Source organism: Taudactylus pleione, unplaced genomic scaffold, assembly GCF_031769625.1.
Source record: "Taudactylus pleione unplaced genomic scaffold, aTauple2 ptg000352l, whole genome shotgun sequence".
NCBI classification, from domain to species: domain Eukaryota; kingdom Metazoa; phylum Chordata; class Amphibia; order Anura; family Myobatrachidae; genus Taudactylus; species Taudactylus pleione.
This window is the reverse complement of record NW_028284753.1, coordinates 11,663,567-11,681,234: the sequence shown is the minus strand read 5'-3', so window position 1 is coordinate 11,681,234 and position 17,668 is coordinate 11,663,567. Positions and strand designations below refer to the sequence as shown.

Here is a 17,668-nt window from a genome sequence, read left to right as displayed (position 1 = left end):
GTAATCATGCAATAACCGTTTTATAGCACTTTTTAAAGGAGAAGACTAGTAGAAATTTAAATCCAAGACAGAATACACTGTTCACTGTACATTCAGTGCAATCTTAGTCACAGTGTTTGGTAGTAAAACAAATAAAAGATAAATCCTGATGCACAGATGCATTAAGAAAGTACAATGTTTCAAAACGAAATTACTTATTCTATTTGGCATTAATTAAAAATGAAGGTATTTCCAAAGTAATATTTTGTATCAGTTATACAGTACATATACACAATGATAATCTTACTTTAAATTATCTGAACAACACAGTATTAACAATTCGATCTATAATTAGCAGTCCTCTTAAGCCGCATACACACTTGCCGATATTTTTTTTAGATAAGACCATTTAAAATTGCCTTTAGTTTAGAAGTAGTTTAGGATAAATAAAAAATAAAGTTTTATATATACACACACAATTCTAAAATGTAAACTATGCTAAACATTTACTATAAAGAAAAAAATGAACACTACTTACCTTAGAATATTGGATTGATGAAATTTTTAAGTCACAAGTAAAAGCTTTGTTCCAAAATCCTGGAAATAATCAGATTGTAACTTCACAAGATGTTGGTTTTGGCATTAATAAACAAACATGCGATTAATAAAGTATTTCCTTTCATTGTTACAGTGAATGTCTGTTGAAGTTCATGTCTTCTGTATCTTCCCAAACACAACCAGATGTAGAGGACCGTTCCTGCACGGTAACCAAATCAATTTGGTAGAGCTGGGTTTTACTCTGTAGCCTTGTGTAAAACCTGAAGTGGAATAAGGCAATGATGGGTTCTTCTAAGTGAAGTTTGATCATCTGGTAGCAAAATATAAAGTGTGCACTTGCAGTGTGTTCAGTTCAACAGGTAGGCAGTTCTGTTTAATGTTTAATTAAGCAAAGTGTGGTCAGACATGGTTGTCAGGAACAGGCTCAGTGTGTAAAGTTAAATGTTTATGAGTAGCAAAGTACTACCCTGTAAGGAAATTAAAAGACTAATTGTTTGCTGCTGTAAGAAAAAAATATATATATACGCAGCTGGGTTGCACAGCCCTCCCCTCTTCCCAGTTCTCCCAGGTCCCAGAACAAAGGGTAAATTGTCTGAGGTTAATTAAAAAAAGAAAAAAAAAAAAAGATATTTTGTTGGGTTATCACTCTGGGTCAGCCCGAAATGAGGCAGATTGGTTCCTGTTTTAGTGCCAATGGCAATATTATCTTGGCTCTGAGAGAAGCAGTTGTTTTCATAATATAAGAGCAGACTGTTTAATCGCTATGCTCACAGATAGACACAAGTGGACCTTATTTCAGTGAGGGGGTTAAGCCTTCAGTGAAAGTCAGCCATATTGTAGAGAGCTTGTAATTTCCTAATGACGTGAGTATTAGCATATGGAATGCAGTGCCTGGATTTGTGGAAAGACCAGAGAGACCTGGTTCGCATTTTTTATTCTTGTATAAGTGTTTGCACATGATTTAAATACAAGCAAAATGCTATTTAGGAAGTATTTTAAATCATTTTAAAAATACTGTTGCCATATATCAGTGATGGGCCACAGACGGCCATCCAAGACTTGCCAGGCGGCCGCCAGCACCTTCCTACATTATCATCAAATTGTTATAACTTGCAGCACTTGTATGAAATGTCTGCCCATGTATAGGTGTCTATTTCTTTGAATACATGTATTGTTTTAATGAATTACATAGATTAAAAGTAATGTGAATCCTTTTTGAATAAAATGAATCATATTACCTACCACTCCTGTATATAATGTATAGCAACAACATTTAGAAATGAATACAGTAACTAATGTGATTAAATAAGAAAGTAATACTGGCAAAAATAAGGTAAATCAGATTCCATTTCATTTGCTCAAAACTAGAACACAATACAATAAGTAGAAATATATGTAAAAAGAATCAGGCTAGCAAACATTGAAGCTGAAAGAGAGACTGGTAACAGACTGGTAAAAGTATTGATTTAAGCGAATCCCAAAACATTTTTCCAGTATATAATTTATAAAACACTGATATAACGCAGTGTGCCCTACTTTAAGGGGGGGGATCATGTAGCAAACAAATCACATGCAATAACATGAAACTTAGATGGTAAAGATGGCCCTGGCCAAAAGAATAAAAGGTGTAGGGAATAATGCAGGTGGTATGGAAAGTGAGTGTGGCCATTCTAAGGCAGAACAATTATTAGCTGGCAGCTATTTGTGACGTAGTAGCAGATATGCTAAAGTTGAGCAGCACTGCTGGAACAAGGAGAGGAAACCATTAACCAGTCATTTGCTGTCCACCATAACTGACCTTTATCATTTAACCTAAGTGAACCTCCATCTTCTTCTGGTTCTAGAGAAGTGTGGATTTCATAAACAGCAAGACCATAACACTGAATATTGGGCCACTAGTTGATAGCATAGGAATACTAGCCGTCTGAGATAGAAAAGGTGATCTGTTAACAGGTCTGTTTTGTTTCTATTTACAAATGAGGGGACGGAAGCAGGAAATAGATTGTGTGACAACAGCCCATACACTTTGTTATGTTACTCGTCTAACACAGGAAGAGTTACAATGACTCTGAAACAAGCTTAGTACTGATAAAATTACCAGACCCAAATTACACCTCATACAAACAATACATTGCTCACATCTTCAGTCCTATCCTGGTTCTCATCCTACTTCTCAAACTACTTTAGCAATGATCATTTGTCTGAATCCATCTTATCTCGGCTTTACCTATTATTTGGTGTACCACAAGAGGCAGTCCTAGGCCCTCTGCTTTTTCCAAGTCTCTTGGAAAACTTATAAGCTTTTTTGGATTTAAATTCCCTCTAAGTAGATAATACCCAAATATATCTATTTTCTCTTGATTTCTCACAATCTTTGTTGCCCTACATCACTGAATGTCTTTGGGGTGTTGAGGCATCCAAGATGACATGACAAATGCCAAAACCGAGTTAGTATTCCCATTAGCAAATGATGGGCCTGATTCTGAGGTAGGAGTAAAGCAAAAAAGAGCAAGAACATGTCTATACTGGAAATACCATCTTGCACTGCAGGTGGGGCAGATGTAAAATGAGGGGTGTGTCCATCCTGAATGGGCTACATGCAACAGCAGCCAGTATTTACCCTGCATGCAAAGAAATGTATATATGTGCAATCCTTGCATTGATATATGCTTTGTCCAGGAACAGTTACTTGGTCTTTCTTGCTTTATAGTTTATACCCAACTCATATTCCCAGGGGCTACCTACCTTATTTACAGCTCTAATTTCTGTTGACAACACAAAAATCCCTGATTCCCAAGATCCTTGGTATATAACTCTGCGTAACCCAAGTTACCAAGTCCCCATCTGCTCACTACAAACAAACGGTACATCAGCATACAATTTACTGACATTACAGTATCTCCATCTGCTGTGAAGCTGTGTTGGAAGCAAACACAAAACAGGAATATGTCTATGTACAACTAGTTAAAGGTAATACACACTGTCCAGATGTTAGACAATATACAAGAACATTTTTAGTATTATTTTCCTCAAATGCACCAGCATACATACATGAATATACCTCTTCTTGTCTGATAATACATACGAGATCTCTAATCTGCAAAGTTTACAATGTTTTCTTCCTGTATACTCAAACAACCCTCTAACTCAATGCAGTGTGACCACAGCAATTATGCACAATTACTTCACCAATAGCCAATACTGTATGTGGCACTTCCCTTCAGAATGTAATCTTGCGAGCAGGTGCCTTTTTTCTCTTTGTCTGTTTCTTAATAACCACTCTTGAATTTATTCCATTATTTGTTTCCAGATGAGCACTCTGCCCATCATCCCAACTGCTTGTATGAAGGCTTGAGAGATTAATGCAAAAGAAGGTTTATATGGGGAACAAATGAAAATTAAGCAAGCTTTTTTTTATAAACAACTTTTAATATTCAAAATAATCCATAAAGGCAGCAAGGTTTTATGTACAATGAACTGGAAAAGAAAGTAGAAAGAGATTGCATCTGCCAGGGACATGTTAAACCACACGCTTCAAGTTACCTGTTAGAAAGGGAAATAAATGCAAGAGAATGAGAACGGTTAAAATGAGATTTTCATATATACATTATATAAAGCCACTAATGTGCAGCACTTGAAGGGCTACCTGCCACCTGCACATGTATTTGCAAACATTAGAGGAGGTGAAATGGTTAGACATTTATTAACCACTTCAACAAGGGAAGTGGCATTTACAACTCTATGACCAACCTCATTTTCATGACTTTGTTTTGAGATGGTTTCACCATAATTAAATTTTTTTAAATTGTATTAGATGAGCACATTTTATATAGTTTTTCAATAGTAGCATGTGGTAACCTATGGTCACTTCTTCATTTTACATCAATGACCAGCAATTTGCTACATTTCACAGTATGTATTAGGTGGATCCTAACCTGTAAAAAGGCCACACATTAAACCTAGGGGCAGATTCAATTAAGCACAATAGCTGCCGAAACCAGTTGCCGGCAACTAAGAGCATTAACTTGCAGAAGCCGATTTCTGCCAGCAGTCTATGGAGGTGCAAGTAGAAATCAGTTACCGTATCTTGCCAGAAAATGTGCAGGGTTTCATTGAATTGGCCCTTCAAACTCGGTGTTAAGTTAAAACAATACATTTAAATCAAAGACAGTACAAAGATAGTACATCAGTAATAACATATCAGCAGGCATTTTTAACAAGTGTTACAAGTCTGACAATAAATGAGGAAGGGACTGGGGGCTGCAGTCAAAGGCTTGGAGAGCAACATGCACCCCTTTTTTACGAAGAACTTAAAAACAACTTAAAAAGTAAGATATACCCAATTGTAACTTCTAAAGAGAAAAACATGAACTATAACGTATTATCAAAAAAAAAAAAAAAGTGAAAAAAAAATAGAGAAAATATGAGATATGGTAAGAACTTACCCTTGTTATCTCTATTTCTACGAAGTCCATAGGGTTCCACAGGATACCTTGGGGTATAGGCGATGGCGGCAGACATCCAGGCACCACAGAGTTACATTTTCAGCCTCCCAGGATGCACTGGGGTCCCTCTCCTATACCCCGCCCCCGAGCCTCAGGCCACTCAGTTTCGTAACAAGCCATAGGCCGGAGCAGGAGCAAAAAAGAGAGAGAAGACAGTCTGGAACACACAAGAATCACATTCTCACCAGAAGGAGACGGAGAAACCGGTGACCAGATCAAAGCCCCTCTGCAGTACAGGTGCGACAGGGCGGGAGTCCTGTGGAACCCTATGGACTTCGTAGAAATAGAGATAACAAGGGTAAGTTCTTACCATATCTCATATTTTCTACTTCAGGGTCCATAGGGTATCCACAGGATACCTTGGGGATGTCCCAAAGCAGTATCCTTTAAGGGTGGGGACGCTCCTGTGCTGTAAGGAGAATCCGCCGCCGAAAGGAAGCATCCTGAGAGGCGAAGGTATCAAAAGCATAATACTTTACAAAAATATGGACAGATGACCACGTGGCTGCCAATCACCGCTGAGGCACCACGTCGAGCTGCCCACGAAGGACCCACAGACCTAGTGGAAGAGCTTTAATAGAGGATGGAATAGGAAGACCTGTGAATCCATCCTGCCAAAGTTAGCGTAGTGGCAGGCCAACCCTTTTTATGGAAATCAGAAAGGACAAAACCGAGAGTCTGATTTCCTAAATGGACTGGTACGGTCAACTTAAATTCTTAGCGCCCGTACCACAGCCAAATAGGCCTCACCAGTAGACAGGACTGGGGAAGTAAAGGCAAGCACTGCCCTGTTCCTAGGAAAGATGAGAAAAAGGGAGGTCTACATGACAGAGCCTCCCATTCTGAGATCCTACTAGCCAAATTAAGAGCCAGAAGGAATACAGTCCTAGCCGTAAGCCATTTGAAATCCACTGAGCCCAGTGGATCAAATGGCGGTCCTCAGAGAGCCCTAAGGACCACAGCCAAATCCCAAGGAGCCACAGGTGGAACAAAGGGATGCTGAATATAATGTACACCCTGCACAAAGGTGCGGACATCAGGAAGAGTAGCAATCCTACACTGAAACCATACTAACAGGGCAGAAACCTGCACCTTCAGGTAAGCAAGGCGAAGACCGTTATCTAAGCCCACCTGTAGGAAAGCCAACCTGTGGATATCCGGAATACCCGAGGAGCCTAGCCTCTAGGGCGACACCTGAAAGAAAGTATACCATACCCAATGGTAAATTCTTGCAGATAAGAACTTCCGAGCTCTTAGCATGGACAGAGCCCCTGTTAACTATAGAGCTGGAAAAACTCCTAGACCTTAAGAGGGCAGTCTCCACCGCCACACCGTCAAGGACAGACAACCCAGGTCTGGGTATCAGCCAGGATCCTGAGACAACAGGTCCGGGCGTAGAGGCAACAGCTTCGGAGTGTTAACTGAGAGGCTCCGAAGATCTGAGTAATAGTGCCATCTGGCCTACGCTGGAGCTATCAGCAGGAGCGTGCCTCCTTCTTGCTATTACTGGAGGAAGAAGGGATAACGGAGGGACGAGGTACACAACTTGGAAGGTCCACTGGACCTACCTACGTCTATCAGAAGAATCTCATCTCTGAAAGGCTCCACTTGTTCACCAGAAGATTGAACACCCCCTGATAAAGAGGACATTTCCCTGAATGCACGTCTTGACGGCTGAGAAAGCCTGCTTTCCATCTGAGGATTCCTGAATGAACACTGCCGATGACGGCAGGGATATAGCCTTCCACCCAAGCCAGAATTCGGGACACCACTGTTAGTGTCGCCTGACTTCGGGAACCTCCTAGGTGGCTTACATAAGCCATCATGATGGCGTTGTCAGACTGTACCTGTACGGTATTTCCGTGGAGGACCTGTCCTGCATACTGGAGAACCTTGAATACTGCTCAGAGTTCTCAGATGTTTATGGGAAGCGCAAAAACTACTGGTGTCCACCTGCCCTGGAACAAGTGTGGACCCGTCACTGCTTCCCAGCCACGGACACTGGCATCCGTCGTCAGAAGGACCCGGTACGCAATCCCAAATGGGGTGCCCCTTGTTTAGGTGAGCTTTCTGCAGCCACCAGGCCAGAGAGAGACAAACCTCCGGGGAAAGTCTATTGACTTTATCCTATGGGGCAACCCATCCCATCCGGAGAGGATCAAGTTCTTTAGAGTGAAGCTGGGTACTCCACCATGTCGAACAGCGACATCCTGGAACCCAGGAACCACATTGCCAAGTGAATAGACACTCGGCGACTCTGCATTACAGGCAAAGGTACGCAGTTGCCTGCAGAGATCTTTTCCTCAATCACAAAGATCCTCAGATGTTGGGATATGGAGCATCCTCTGTGAAGAATCAGAGAGGACCATTTCCAGTTTATCAGTCAGCCCTAACGTAGCAACACAGATATTGTCCGTTGCATATGGCACTGAAGTATCTCTGGAGACCGTGGTAACAACAGGAGGTCACTCGGATAGGGTAACAAGCGGACCCCCTGCATCCGCAGGTGGGCTGCCATAACTACCATGACCCTGGTAAACCGTGAGGCGTGGAGGCCAGACCAAGGGGCAATGCCAGAAACTGGAAACGCTTATCGACCACTGCAAACCTGAGGAAAACACTGGTGTGCTAAGATAAGAGGGATATTCAGGTAGTCACCCTGAATATATCCAACGACACCACAAAATTCCCAGGCTCCATTGAATGATGGAATGCAGGGTCCCTCTCCCGAACCGAGGAACCCTTAAGAATTTGTTGAAGGATTCGAGGTTGAGAATGTCCTGGTAAGCCCCATTGGGTGTCTGTACCAGAAAGAGGATGGAGTAATACCTCGTTCCCCTTTGGGGCAACGGAATAGGTACTATAACTCCTGCCTGGAGCATAGAGTGTAACACCCTCAAAAATTACAGGGCCTTGTCCTGAATTGACAGAAGACCTGTAACAAAAAACCGTCTGGGAGGCTTTTACCGGGAAGAGAGGACATACCTTCAAGAAAATACTTCTCTTACCCCAGTGTCCGTGGTGGTCAGACACCAGCACTGGGCGAACTGGAGAAGCCGGCCTCCAACTCTGGAGGCTCCCGAGAGGAGGCCCGTCCCGCGAGGCTGAAGGCTTATAGTCCAACTTGGGAGTAGGACGTCTTGTACTCTAAGCCTGTTCTTATGGCTGAGCAGATTTCCTGGCTACTGACTGTCTTGGATAGCTGTATTTTAGACTTACCCTGGCCTCACAGGGCCGAAAAGACAAAGTCCCAGACCCTGATGGGACTGTAGCTGATGGCAGACACGCAGACGTAGCTGCTGCCTGCAGGGCCACAATTGCGTCCAGAAGAGGGCCAAACAGGACTTGTCCCGTAAAAGGCAAAGCATTTCAAATGGAATCTGCGTCCGCTTTCCAAGAGCGCAACCACAGGGAGCGGCAAGCCGCTACTGCTGCCGAGGAGATTCTGGAAAGGAGTAGGCTATATGTAAGACCGTCTCATTATGAACGTGGCAAAGTCTCTGAGAATTTGCCACTATCCACCTGCTCTGCTGGAGAGTAAGTGTGCAGAGATCCAGTTACCTACTCAGTGTTCCATGGCTCTGGCCCCCCAGCACACGGCCATAGCCGGCCTGGAAGCCCCTCCAGCAAGGGAATATTGGATTTTAGATATATTTGCACCTTGCAATCTGGAACCTCTTTCAAAGAGGACCTGGAGGGCATGGGCAACGTAGCACTCCTCACTAGGCGTGTAACATGAGAATCTACCCGTAAAGGTAACTCACATTCGGAAATGTAATTATCCGCAAAAAGGGTATGCAAAAGGTCAACCGTTTTTGAGGCTGGAACCGCTTACCCGGAATTTCCACGCCTCCTCTAAATGATCCACCTGACCAGATAGAGGAATTACAGTGGCAACACCCTTATCCTTAAAGAAGGCATATTTGGATTTAGCCACGGGGGATATGTAATAACCAAAGCCGCACGGACTGCCCGTAGAAGGCCAGGTATATAGACTTTAGACCCAGACTACGCCTCCTTTGCACTAAGGGGCTCGTGTCTGAAAAAGTCAATAATGTCACCGTCATCAGACGTCATGTCTTTACCCGTCTGAGACCCGAAAGGCCGTTTAGAAAGCCGAAATGGTGACTCCCCCTGTAAAACGTCCATCAGGTGCTATACCATTTGGACAATAAATTCACCCACACAGGCTCCTGCGAGACCTGGGGGGGGCGAAAAGCAGCATACACTGGGGTACCATCAACTGTCCAGGGACCCCTGCATGTGATGAGACCACCACAGGCTGCGATAACCCCTATGGGGAAACGCAGGGGGCGTTGCCCACAAAGGCTGTAAGCATCTTAGCCAGCCGAGGGCGGTCCCCTTTTTTTGTGCAGGCACAGTGACAGAAATGGGGCGTGATATATAATACAACATGCCCTCCATAAACCCTCAGCGTCTACATATCCCTCCGCTAACTGCACATGATATCAGTACATTATAGCTGGAAGAGGATATCCTCGTTCACTTTCCGACATGAGAAGTGTGAACGGAGCGTATGTGACCTCCCACACAGAAAAACCACGTTTACTGTGAGGTAATAAACACCCTGCGACACCGCACCGCAAGGGCTGTAGCAGAAGAACAGGGATAGGAAAAGGCTGACAGTCAGAAATGAAAGTACAGGCAAACAGCGCTAGCATTTAAGTCACATACAATGCACAGATAACATCCTGCATTACAAGCACTGCGATCAACTACACAGACCAGAGCCTGGTAGGAAACAGTGCTGCATACACTGACCTTAATTGAAGGAGAGGTATGCGGGGGACCCGGACCGCAATGGCATCTGTATCAGCTTCCAGCAGCGTTTGTCATTCCCAGCACATGTAGTGAGAAAATGGCCACAGAGGAGCAGAGAGAAGGCAGGGCCCGGGGGAGGAGCGCTGACACAGCCCGCTCAGACCGCTGTGGAATGGCACTGTGCAGCGGGGGAGACGCCGGCTGTGAGACAGGGAAGGCGTTCTCCCCTGGCGTGCTATTAACCCCTGGGACGCCGCGCTGTACCGCACATGCTGCGGCCCGCTGTCCCTGGTGGTCTAGTGGAAGGCGCAGGATCAGTACCTGGCCCCACGCGCAGCCGGTCCCCAGGGAGCCCCCTGCCTGGGGACCAAACAGGACTGTGTTACCGGCGGGTGCCCACCGCGGGACCCCGCCGCTTACCTTGTTCCCCGTGCATCCGGCCACAGTCCAGGTAGCCGGGGATCACTGCTAGCTGTGACCCCAGCTACCTACCAGCATCCCCGGATCGGTACCGGTGTTCTGGTACCGGCGGGGTGTAGGAGTGACAGCATGGACGTCAATACTGACTGTCCTATGCTGGAGCACTCTAGTTGTGCAGCCACAGCTGCGAAGAAATATTCAGGGGCCTTAAAAAGACCCCCCTCTGTACGGTGCGACTGGTCCGGCCAGGCACCTACGAAAACTGAGTGGCCTGAGGCTCGGGGGCGGGGTATAGGAGAGGGACCCCAGTGCATCCTGGGAGGCTGAAAATTTAACTCTGTGGTGCCTGGATGTCTGCCGCCATCGCCTATACCCCAAGGTATCCTGTGGATACCCTATGGACCCTGAAGTAGAAAGTCGCAATGTTATGCAGTCTGCAATAGACGTCACAGTTGCATATAACTTATCGATGACATTTTCGTATGATTACTGTTTTTTTTTTCTTTTAGACAACACTATCTAAGGGGTTTTAGTGCAAGAGACACAACACAACTCTTACAGGTCTGATTGTTGTAGAATTGCAATTTAACACTGATATTTTATAGTTCTCCAGCAATCTCACCTTTGATTGATCCCAGGATCTCCTGAACCCTCTGAGTATCATTGCGGTCAGGCCGGCAGCTTGGTGTAATCTCCAAAACATAGTCTGGACCATACTCTGTGAAAAACTAAATAAAAGGAAAAATAGATGTAGTGAAACTACCGAGTCGACATTTTCCAACCCATAATGTTCCCACTTCTGTGAAAGGAAATTAGGTGCAGCTTATACACAGATATTATCCCGAAGGTCCCTTCCAGTTGTTTTGCAATGCACCTGTACCCTGAATACACGTGTATTTTGGCCTTTTAGGACAGCAGTGCATCTGAAAGCATCCATCTACTCATGCAGTTACTTGCTATCTGGGCAGCTCTTACAGGAACTCTACCGTCATTAACTCCCTTTATTTGCAATCTGGTGACAACAGATATCAGGCTGGGTGCAAATGGTGCACGATATGCAGAACTGGTTCTGAGTACAGTGGATCTGAAATGTAGGGACACTTACTACAGATATAAAAGTTAATTTCTGGACCAAACAAAACAAAACCTCCTTCAAAAAGGCAATGCCTCGAAAGCATGCTTGGACTCTATGTCTGCCTTCCATGTTTTCAGCCATAGCGAACGCCTGGCGGAAAAAAGCCGAAATATGAGACTGTACCTCAATAGTATATATACAATAAAAAAAGAAACAAAACTCAGTGCTATTTAAATATAATTGTAAATGGGGTGTTTATCCAAATAAAGAAAAAGTATAGGTCATCATAATAATCACATAAATGAGCAGCAGAAAAACTCGATGTGCTTGTGGCAGCATATACAGTCAGGTGCATAAATATTGGGACATTGACAGAATTTTCATATTTTGGCCTCTATTCACCACCACAATGGCTTTGAAATGAAACAAACAAGATGTGCTTTAACTGCAGACTTTCAGATTTAATTTGAGGGTAATTACAACCAAATCAGGTGAACGGTGTAGGAATTACAATGGTTTCTATATGTGCCTCCCACTTAAGGGGCCAAAAGTAATGGGACTATCAACTCAAAAGCTATTTCAAGGACAGGTGTGGGCTATTCCCTCGTTATTTCATTATCAATTAAGCAGGTAAAAGGTCTGGAGTTGATCCTAGGTGTGACATTTGCATTTGGAATCAGTTGCTGTCGACTCTCAATATGAGATCCAAAGAGCTGTCACTATCAGTGAAGCAAGCCATCATTAGGCTGAAAAATCAAAACAAACCCATCAGAGAGATAGCAAAAACATTAGGTGTGGCCAAATCAACTGTTTGTAACATACTTAAAAAGAAAGAACGCATCGGAGAGCTCAGCAACACCAAAAGACCCAGAAGACCACGGAAAACAACTGTGGTGGATGACAGAAGAATTATTTCCCTGGTGAAGAAAAACCCCTTCACAACAGTTGGCCAAATCAAGAACACTCTCCAGGAGGTAGGTGTATATGTGTCAAAGTCAACAATCAAGAGAAGACTTCACAAGAGTGAATATGGAGGGGGTTCACCTCAAGATGTAAACCATTGGTGAGCCACAAAAACAGGAAGACCAGATTAGAGTTTGCCAAACAACATCTAAAAAAGCCATTACAGTTCTGGAACAACATCCTATGGACAGATGAGACAAAGATCAACTTGTACCAGAGTGATGGGAAGAGAAGAGTATGGAGAAGGAAAGGAACTGCTCATGATCCAAAACATACCACCTCATCAGTGAAGCATGGTGGTGGTAGTGTCATGGCGTGGGCATGTATGGCTGCCAATGGAACTGGTTCCCTTGTATTTATTAATGATGTGACTGCTGACAAAAGCAGCAGAATGAATTCTGAAGTGTTTCGGGCAATATTATATGCTCATATTCAGTCAAATGCTTCAGAACTCATTGGACGGCACTTCACAGTGCAGATAGACAATGACCCGAAGCATATTGCAAAAGCAACCAAAGAGTTTTTTTAAGGCTAAAAAGTGGAATTTATGCAATAGCCAAGTCAATCCTCTATCCTGAATCCGATTGAGCATTATTTCACTTGATGAAGACAAAACTGAAGGGAAAATGCCCCAAGAACAAGCAGGAACTGAAGACATTTGCAGTAAAGGCCTGGCAGAGCATCACCAGGGATGAAACCCAGCGTCTGGTGATGTCTATGCGTTCCAGACTTCAGGCTGTAATTGCCTGCAAAGGATTTGCAACAAAGTATTAAAAAGTGAAAGTCAGACTTAGGATTGTTTAGTTTGTCCCATTACTTTTGGCCCCTTAAAAAGAATCTTTGATAGAGCCCCAGACCTGTGGAGCGAATCGCGTCAGTGGATAACCTTTGGACCTGCTGGGACTACCTTAATCCAATTGAGTACCTGCTACATTATTGCAATGCGAGACCCGCGATCCCGGTGGACACACGCTGGCAGTCAGAGAGAGGCCAGGATCGAGACGCGGCTGGAACAACATCACATCTCTCTGCAAGGTTAGCAGCTTTACCCCTGTCTCTCCGGGTGCATCAGCCTCCTCCAACACCTGTATGTTTTCACATTTACTTGTATGTGGACTTAACAACCCGTAATTGAACCCCACATGATACTGTCTCCCAGGATATGAAGCTCCACGGAGCATGTCATGATTGAACAGAAGACATATTAATCCCTGGTGAGATCATCGAGTACAATATTGCAGGTGTGGATTTTCTAAAAAATAAACCCACGGTTTCAATTTGGATGATAATAATATCTTATACATTATTTTCTGGATCCATCTCCTTCAGCGATCCTTTTTTAATATATTGGTATATTGTGTTTAACTAATATTACAATGATTCAATTTTTGTGATTGTTCTATTTATATTGTTTATTCATATTGACCGGTCAATTGAACGAATATTAGTAAAAATATAAAATAGATTTTTTTATATATTGTGTTAGTTGGGGTTCGTTCACATCGATCTTCTTCGACAAATATATAATAGTGCAGAGATCTACACTTTTTACATGTACCTGAATAGTGTCTATTAAAGCATCACCTATATAGGTTAGAGCTTCCAAAATCTGATCAGCTATTGAGTGTGCTGGTTTTAAATCAGGGGATTTGTCTGAAGTGATCATCTGGGTCATCCATGGATTGATAGCCTTTATCACCCAGGCACTGACCAGAATTGGGCACAGCGAGACTCCTGACAAAGTGAATATAGATTTAAGTACAGCCTCATTCTTCCTATCCATAGGAACTTTAGGAGTTACAGACTGTGTAGTGGGAATAACAGTATTACTGACCAACCTAGCAATGGGAGCATCTACCATGGGTGGAATTTCCCAAAGCTTGGTATCCTCTTCCGAAAAATGATGATTACAGACCATGAAAGCGGGGCCTCGCGATCTTTCTGACTTTTTGGGTTTTAAGCAGGAGGTGTCAACCATAGACCTGGCCCGATCAGGAATCACCAGCTGTTCAGCCGAACCTCCTGGTAACAATCCCCCTGTGAACAACTAGCACAGAGCGACCCTGGGTCCGTACCTTTTGGCAATTTTTTCTCACATTTTATACAAGCATAAAAGGTGACAGATCCCTGTTTTTCAGAACCTTTGTCTGGTTTATCCATACTGAGAGAGAAAGACCAGACAAGTCTAACCAATACATATAGCTACCTAAATTCCTCTGGGAAAAGTGTAGCACTGATTGAATAGAAAAAAAAACATAGAAGATTAAGAATCTCCCATCTGTTAAATGCAGAAACGCCGGACTTCTAGAAGTCCATATTCTTTGCAAAAAAAGAAAGGCAAACAAATCTTTACTATATCCCTGTATGTTACTGCCTAAATTCCTGAGAAACAGTGCAGTAAAGGTGCTTTTATATATACATTACAATATTATAAGCCCCACATAGATCACAAGGTTACTACCCAAAAGTAATAATCCCAGTTAACTACTTATCTGTTAGTACACAGCCATCCCCCTGTAATCTGCAGTGAGTCTCCTCCAAGCAGAACTCCATTCGCTCACAATAGTTGTTTGTGCGTGGCTCTGAAGCCGCATGAGCTGCTGAAACTCAAATACCTGAGGGAGATGTGGCCGGGGCACGCCGTCGTTATCCTAGCACACGGGGTTTCCATCCGGAGAGCACAGCCGCGGGCCAGAATGATGAAGTTACCAACGGCGTGCCAGCACGTGAGGCGCCGCCGCATCCTGGGGCCATTCAAGACTAACACTCCCACAAAGCCGGTAGCATGATGCTGCTCTGTAGTCCCCTCCGACGGTCCTCCAAAGGGAACAGTCTGGGTCCTAAAGGCGGCGTGTGCTGTGTAAGCAAGACACGCAGACCCTACAGTGCAGTCATGTGAATAATAACATACCCGGCCACTCTGCACAAAAGCCACTCTGCACAAAAGCAGCGTGCCGGGAAGCAGTACATACAGGCAACAAGGGGGGTCATTCAGACCCACTCGCGAGCGGCAGTACGCTCGCAAGTGGGTCGATGTTCCCCACTGCGCATGCGCACGACGGAGGGAGCTCCGTCGTGCGCATGCGCGAGACCCGGCGAGCGACGGGCTTTCCATCGCTCGGGGTCTCGCACCAAAGGGGGCGTGCTGTCGATGTTGATTGACAGCACGCCCCCTTTGGTGGGCGTGCCGGGGGCGTGCCTGCCAGATGGAGGCGTTCCCATGGGAACGCCTACCGTCTGAAGCCGGCCCCACTGACATCACTAGTGATGTCAGTGGGAGTGATTTTGGCTCTGATAGAGCCAAAATCACTCCTGGGCTTGCGGCTGGGAAACCCGACCGCAGGGTTTCCCTCGCAAGTCCGATGGTCGCGATGGTCAAGACCATCGTGACCATCTTTTTGCACGCTCGTATATGCTGTGGGTGGTGACCCACAGCTATACGAGCGTCCAGGACGCTCCATTTTAATGGAGGAGGGCCCTGATTCAGAGCGAGCACTCTGGTCAGAGCGTCCGGCTCTGAATCAGGGCCAAGGTCTTTTTACATATAACATGTATAAAACTTACCTTATCTTTTGCCAGCGGCCTCCTCAGATGTGTGTCTAGTATGGAGAGAGACCCAGGGACTATGTAGATTGGTGACTCTCTCAGGGGCCGTCTTTGGAGTGGGATACAGGGTTCACGCAAACCTCTTATTCTATTCTAACTCCCACTCTGCTAGTGCTTGTCACCAGTTGCCAGGAACTAAGTACCCAAACCAAAACAGCAAAATAAAGAAATTAAACCTAACTAAAAGCTAGGACCTAGCTAGTGCCTTACTCCAAGGCACTAAAAACAACACTGAGCTTATTGTGGAAGGGGAGGGGTTATATAAGGGGTGGAAGCCAGTTTCAATTAGTTAGTGCCCGACACCACACCTGACTACGCATAACCCAGAAGTAATGTTATCCCCCAGATGGATGAAAAAGGAATGCAAAAATGATGTTGAGTACAGTGGACCTGAAATGTAGGGATACTTACTACAGATATAAAAAGAGATGGATGGATTATAACTATTCTGTCCTTAAAGCTATGGAAATTCTACACAATTTTCATTAGTATCTGTATAAACCATTCCTTAGTCAGTATCTTTTCTTAGTGATGGGTGACACTGGTGACACCCCAAAGCTTTCCTCATCGGAAGAGATGCTGTGTTGCCATATGTAAAACTACGCCCAAAATTTGCATATTTGGACGCGAAGGTGACAAACCTATAGAATCATGCTTAAGTGTGAAGTGCCGATCAAGTTGCTGCCCTGCACAACTGTTCAGTGAAGACACTATATAGGCAGCAGAGTTCTCCCCAGAATTTTTTCTTTACGGGGCACATTATGAGGCAACAGGGCAGAAAGTGGAACACAAACCGGGGGTGGACTGAACCCTCACATCAGGAAAGCAGCAGCATCATATTGCACCCTCCCATCTGGCATCTATTTAGTGGCCGCCAAGTAGGAGAAGGGGAGACTGTGAGGCTGCCATGCTTACCTCCAGTGCAGGGTGGGCTGGGGACGAGGTGGAGGGGGGTTGGCGGCATCACTTGTCTGGTTGGGGCAGCCTCTGATGGTGGGCCGGGGCCGAGCTGGTGGCCAGCATCCTCCATCTAGTGGAGGCGGCTCTGAGCAGTGAGTTACACTGTGACATGGCCAATAAGTTGCTCTGCACTAAAATGACAGTGCTGCAAAAATTTCAGCAGCATCACAGTGCCCAAGAAATATAGTGTGGGGAGAACACTGGGCAGTACGGATTACTTCCCTAATCTTCTTGGAAGCAGGTAATCCTCTCTTTTGAGTCTATTTTACCGAGATCCTTATTCCATTTAACATAAACACAAACTGCTCTAACATCTACTGCTGGAACAAAAATATCTGGATTTATGTGGTACTTAAAAACCACTTTGGCGTTTGAAATGCTCGATCCTGGTGAAAAATCAAGAAAGGAGAACTACATAGCAAAGCAATGAGTTCCAATACTCTCCTTTACGATTCAATAGTAGGAAAATTCTTAAAGGTTATAAAATTAATTTCAACCTCTTCAAAGGTTCAAATGGTTTTTCTTGAAAAAAGTTTAGTACAAGAGTAAGGTCCCATGGTGCTACAGGAGCAATAAAGAGGGCTTGAACATGGAGCACCTCTTGTAAGAAGGTGTTGCTGTTTGGGATTAAAGCAAACTTTCTCTGAAAAAATACAGAACGGGCAGGAACTTGGAACTTTAAAGATCAAAGACAGAGACCACCTTCATGACTCTGCTGAAGAAAAGAGAGAATTTGTGCAAGGTGGAACATTAATGTGGGAGAAGTGCTTTAATTCTCTCCAAGGTACAGTACATAAGCTTTCCAAATTCGGTGATAGTT

General features: G+C 44.3%; 1 protein-coding gene across 3 annotated transcripts in view; it reads right to left on the bottom strand.

The window, feature by feature from the left end:
* Nucleotides 1-3,962: 3,962 nt before the first annotated feature.
* The window catches only part of HDAC8 (histone deacetylase 8), an 80,790-nt gene continuing 67,084 nt past the window's right edge, over nt 3,963-17,668 (bottom strand). For 2 of the 3 annotated variants that reach the window (XM_088444272.1, XM_088444274.1), the window contains exons 10-11: nt 10,867-10,972; nt 3,964-4,080 (exon numbers count right to left, since the gene is read on the bottom strand). In XM_088444272.1, coding sequence (XP_088300398.1) covers nt 4,058-4,080; nt 10,867-10,972 — 129 coding nt within the window. In that variant the 3' untranslated portion in view covers nt 3,964-4,057. Of the gene's footprint in view, nt 4,081-10,866; nt 10,973-17,668 lie in introns of all 3 variants that reach the window. The other variant, XM_088444273.1, reaches the window with a different exon arrangement.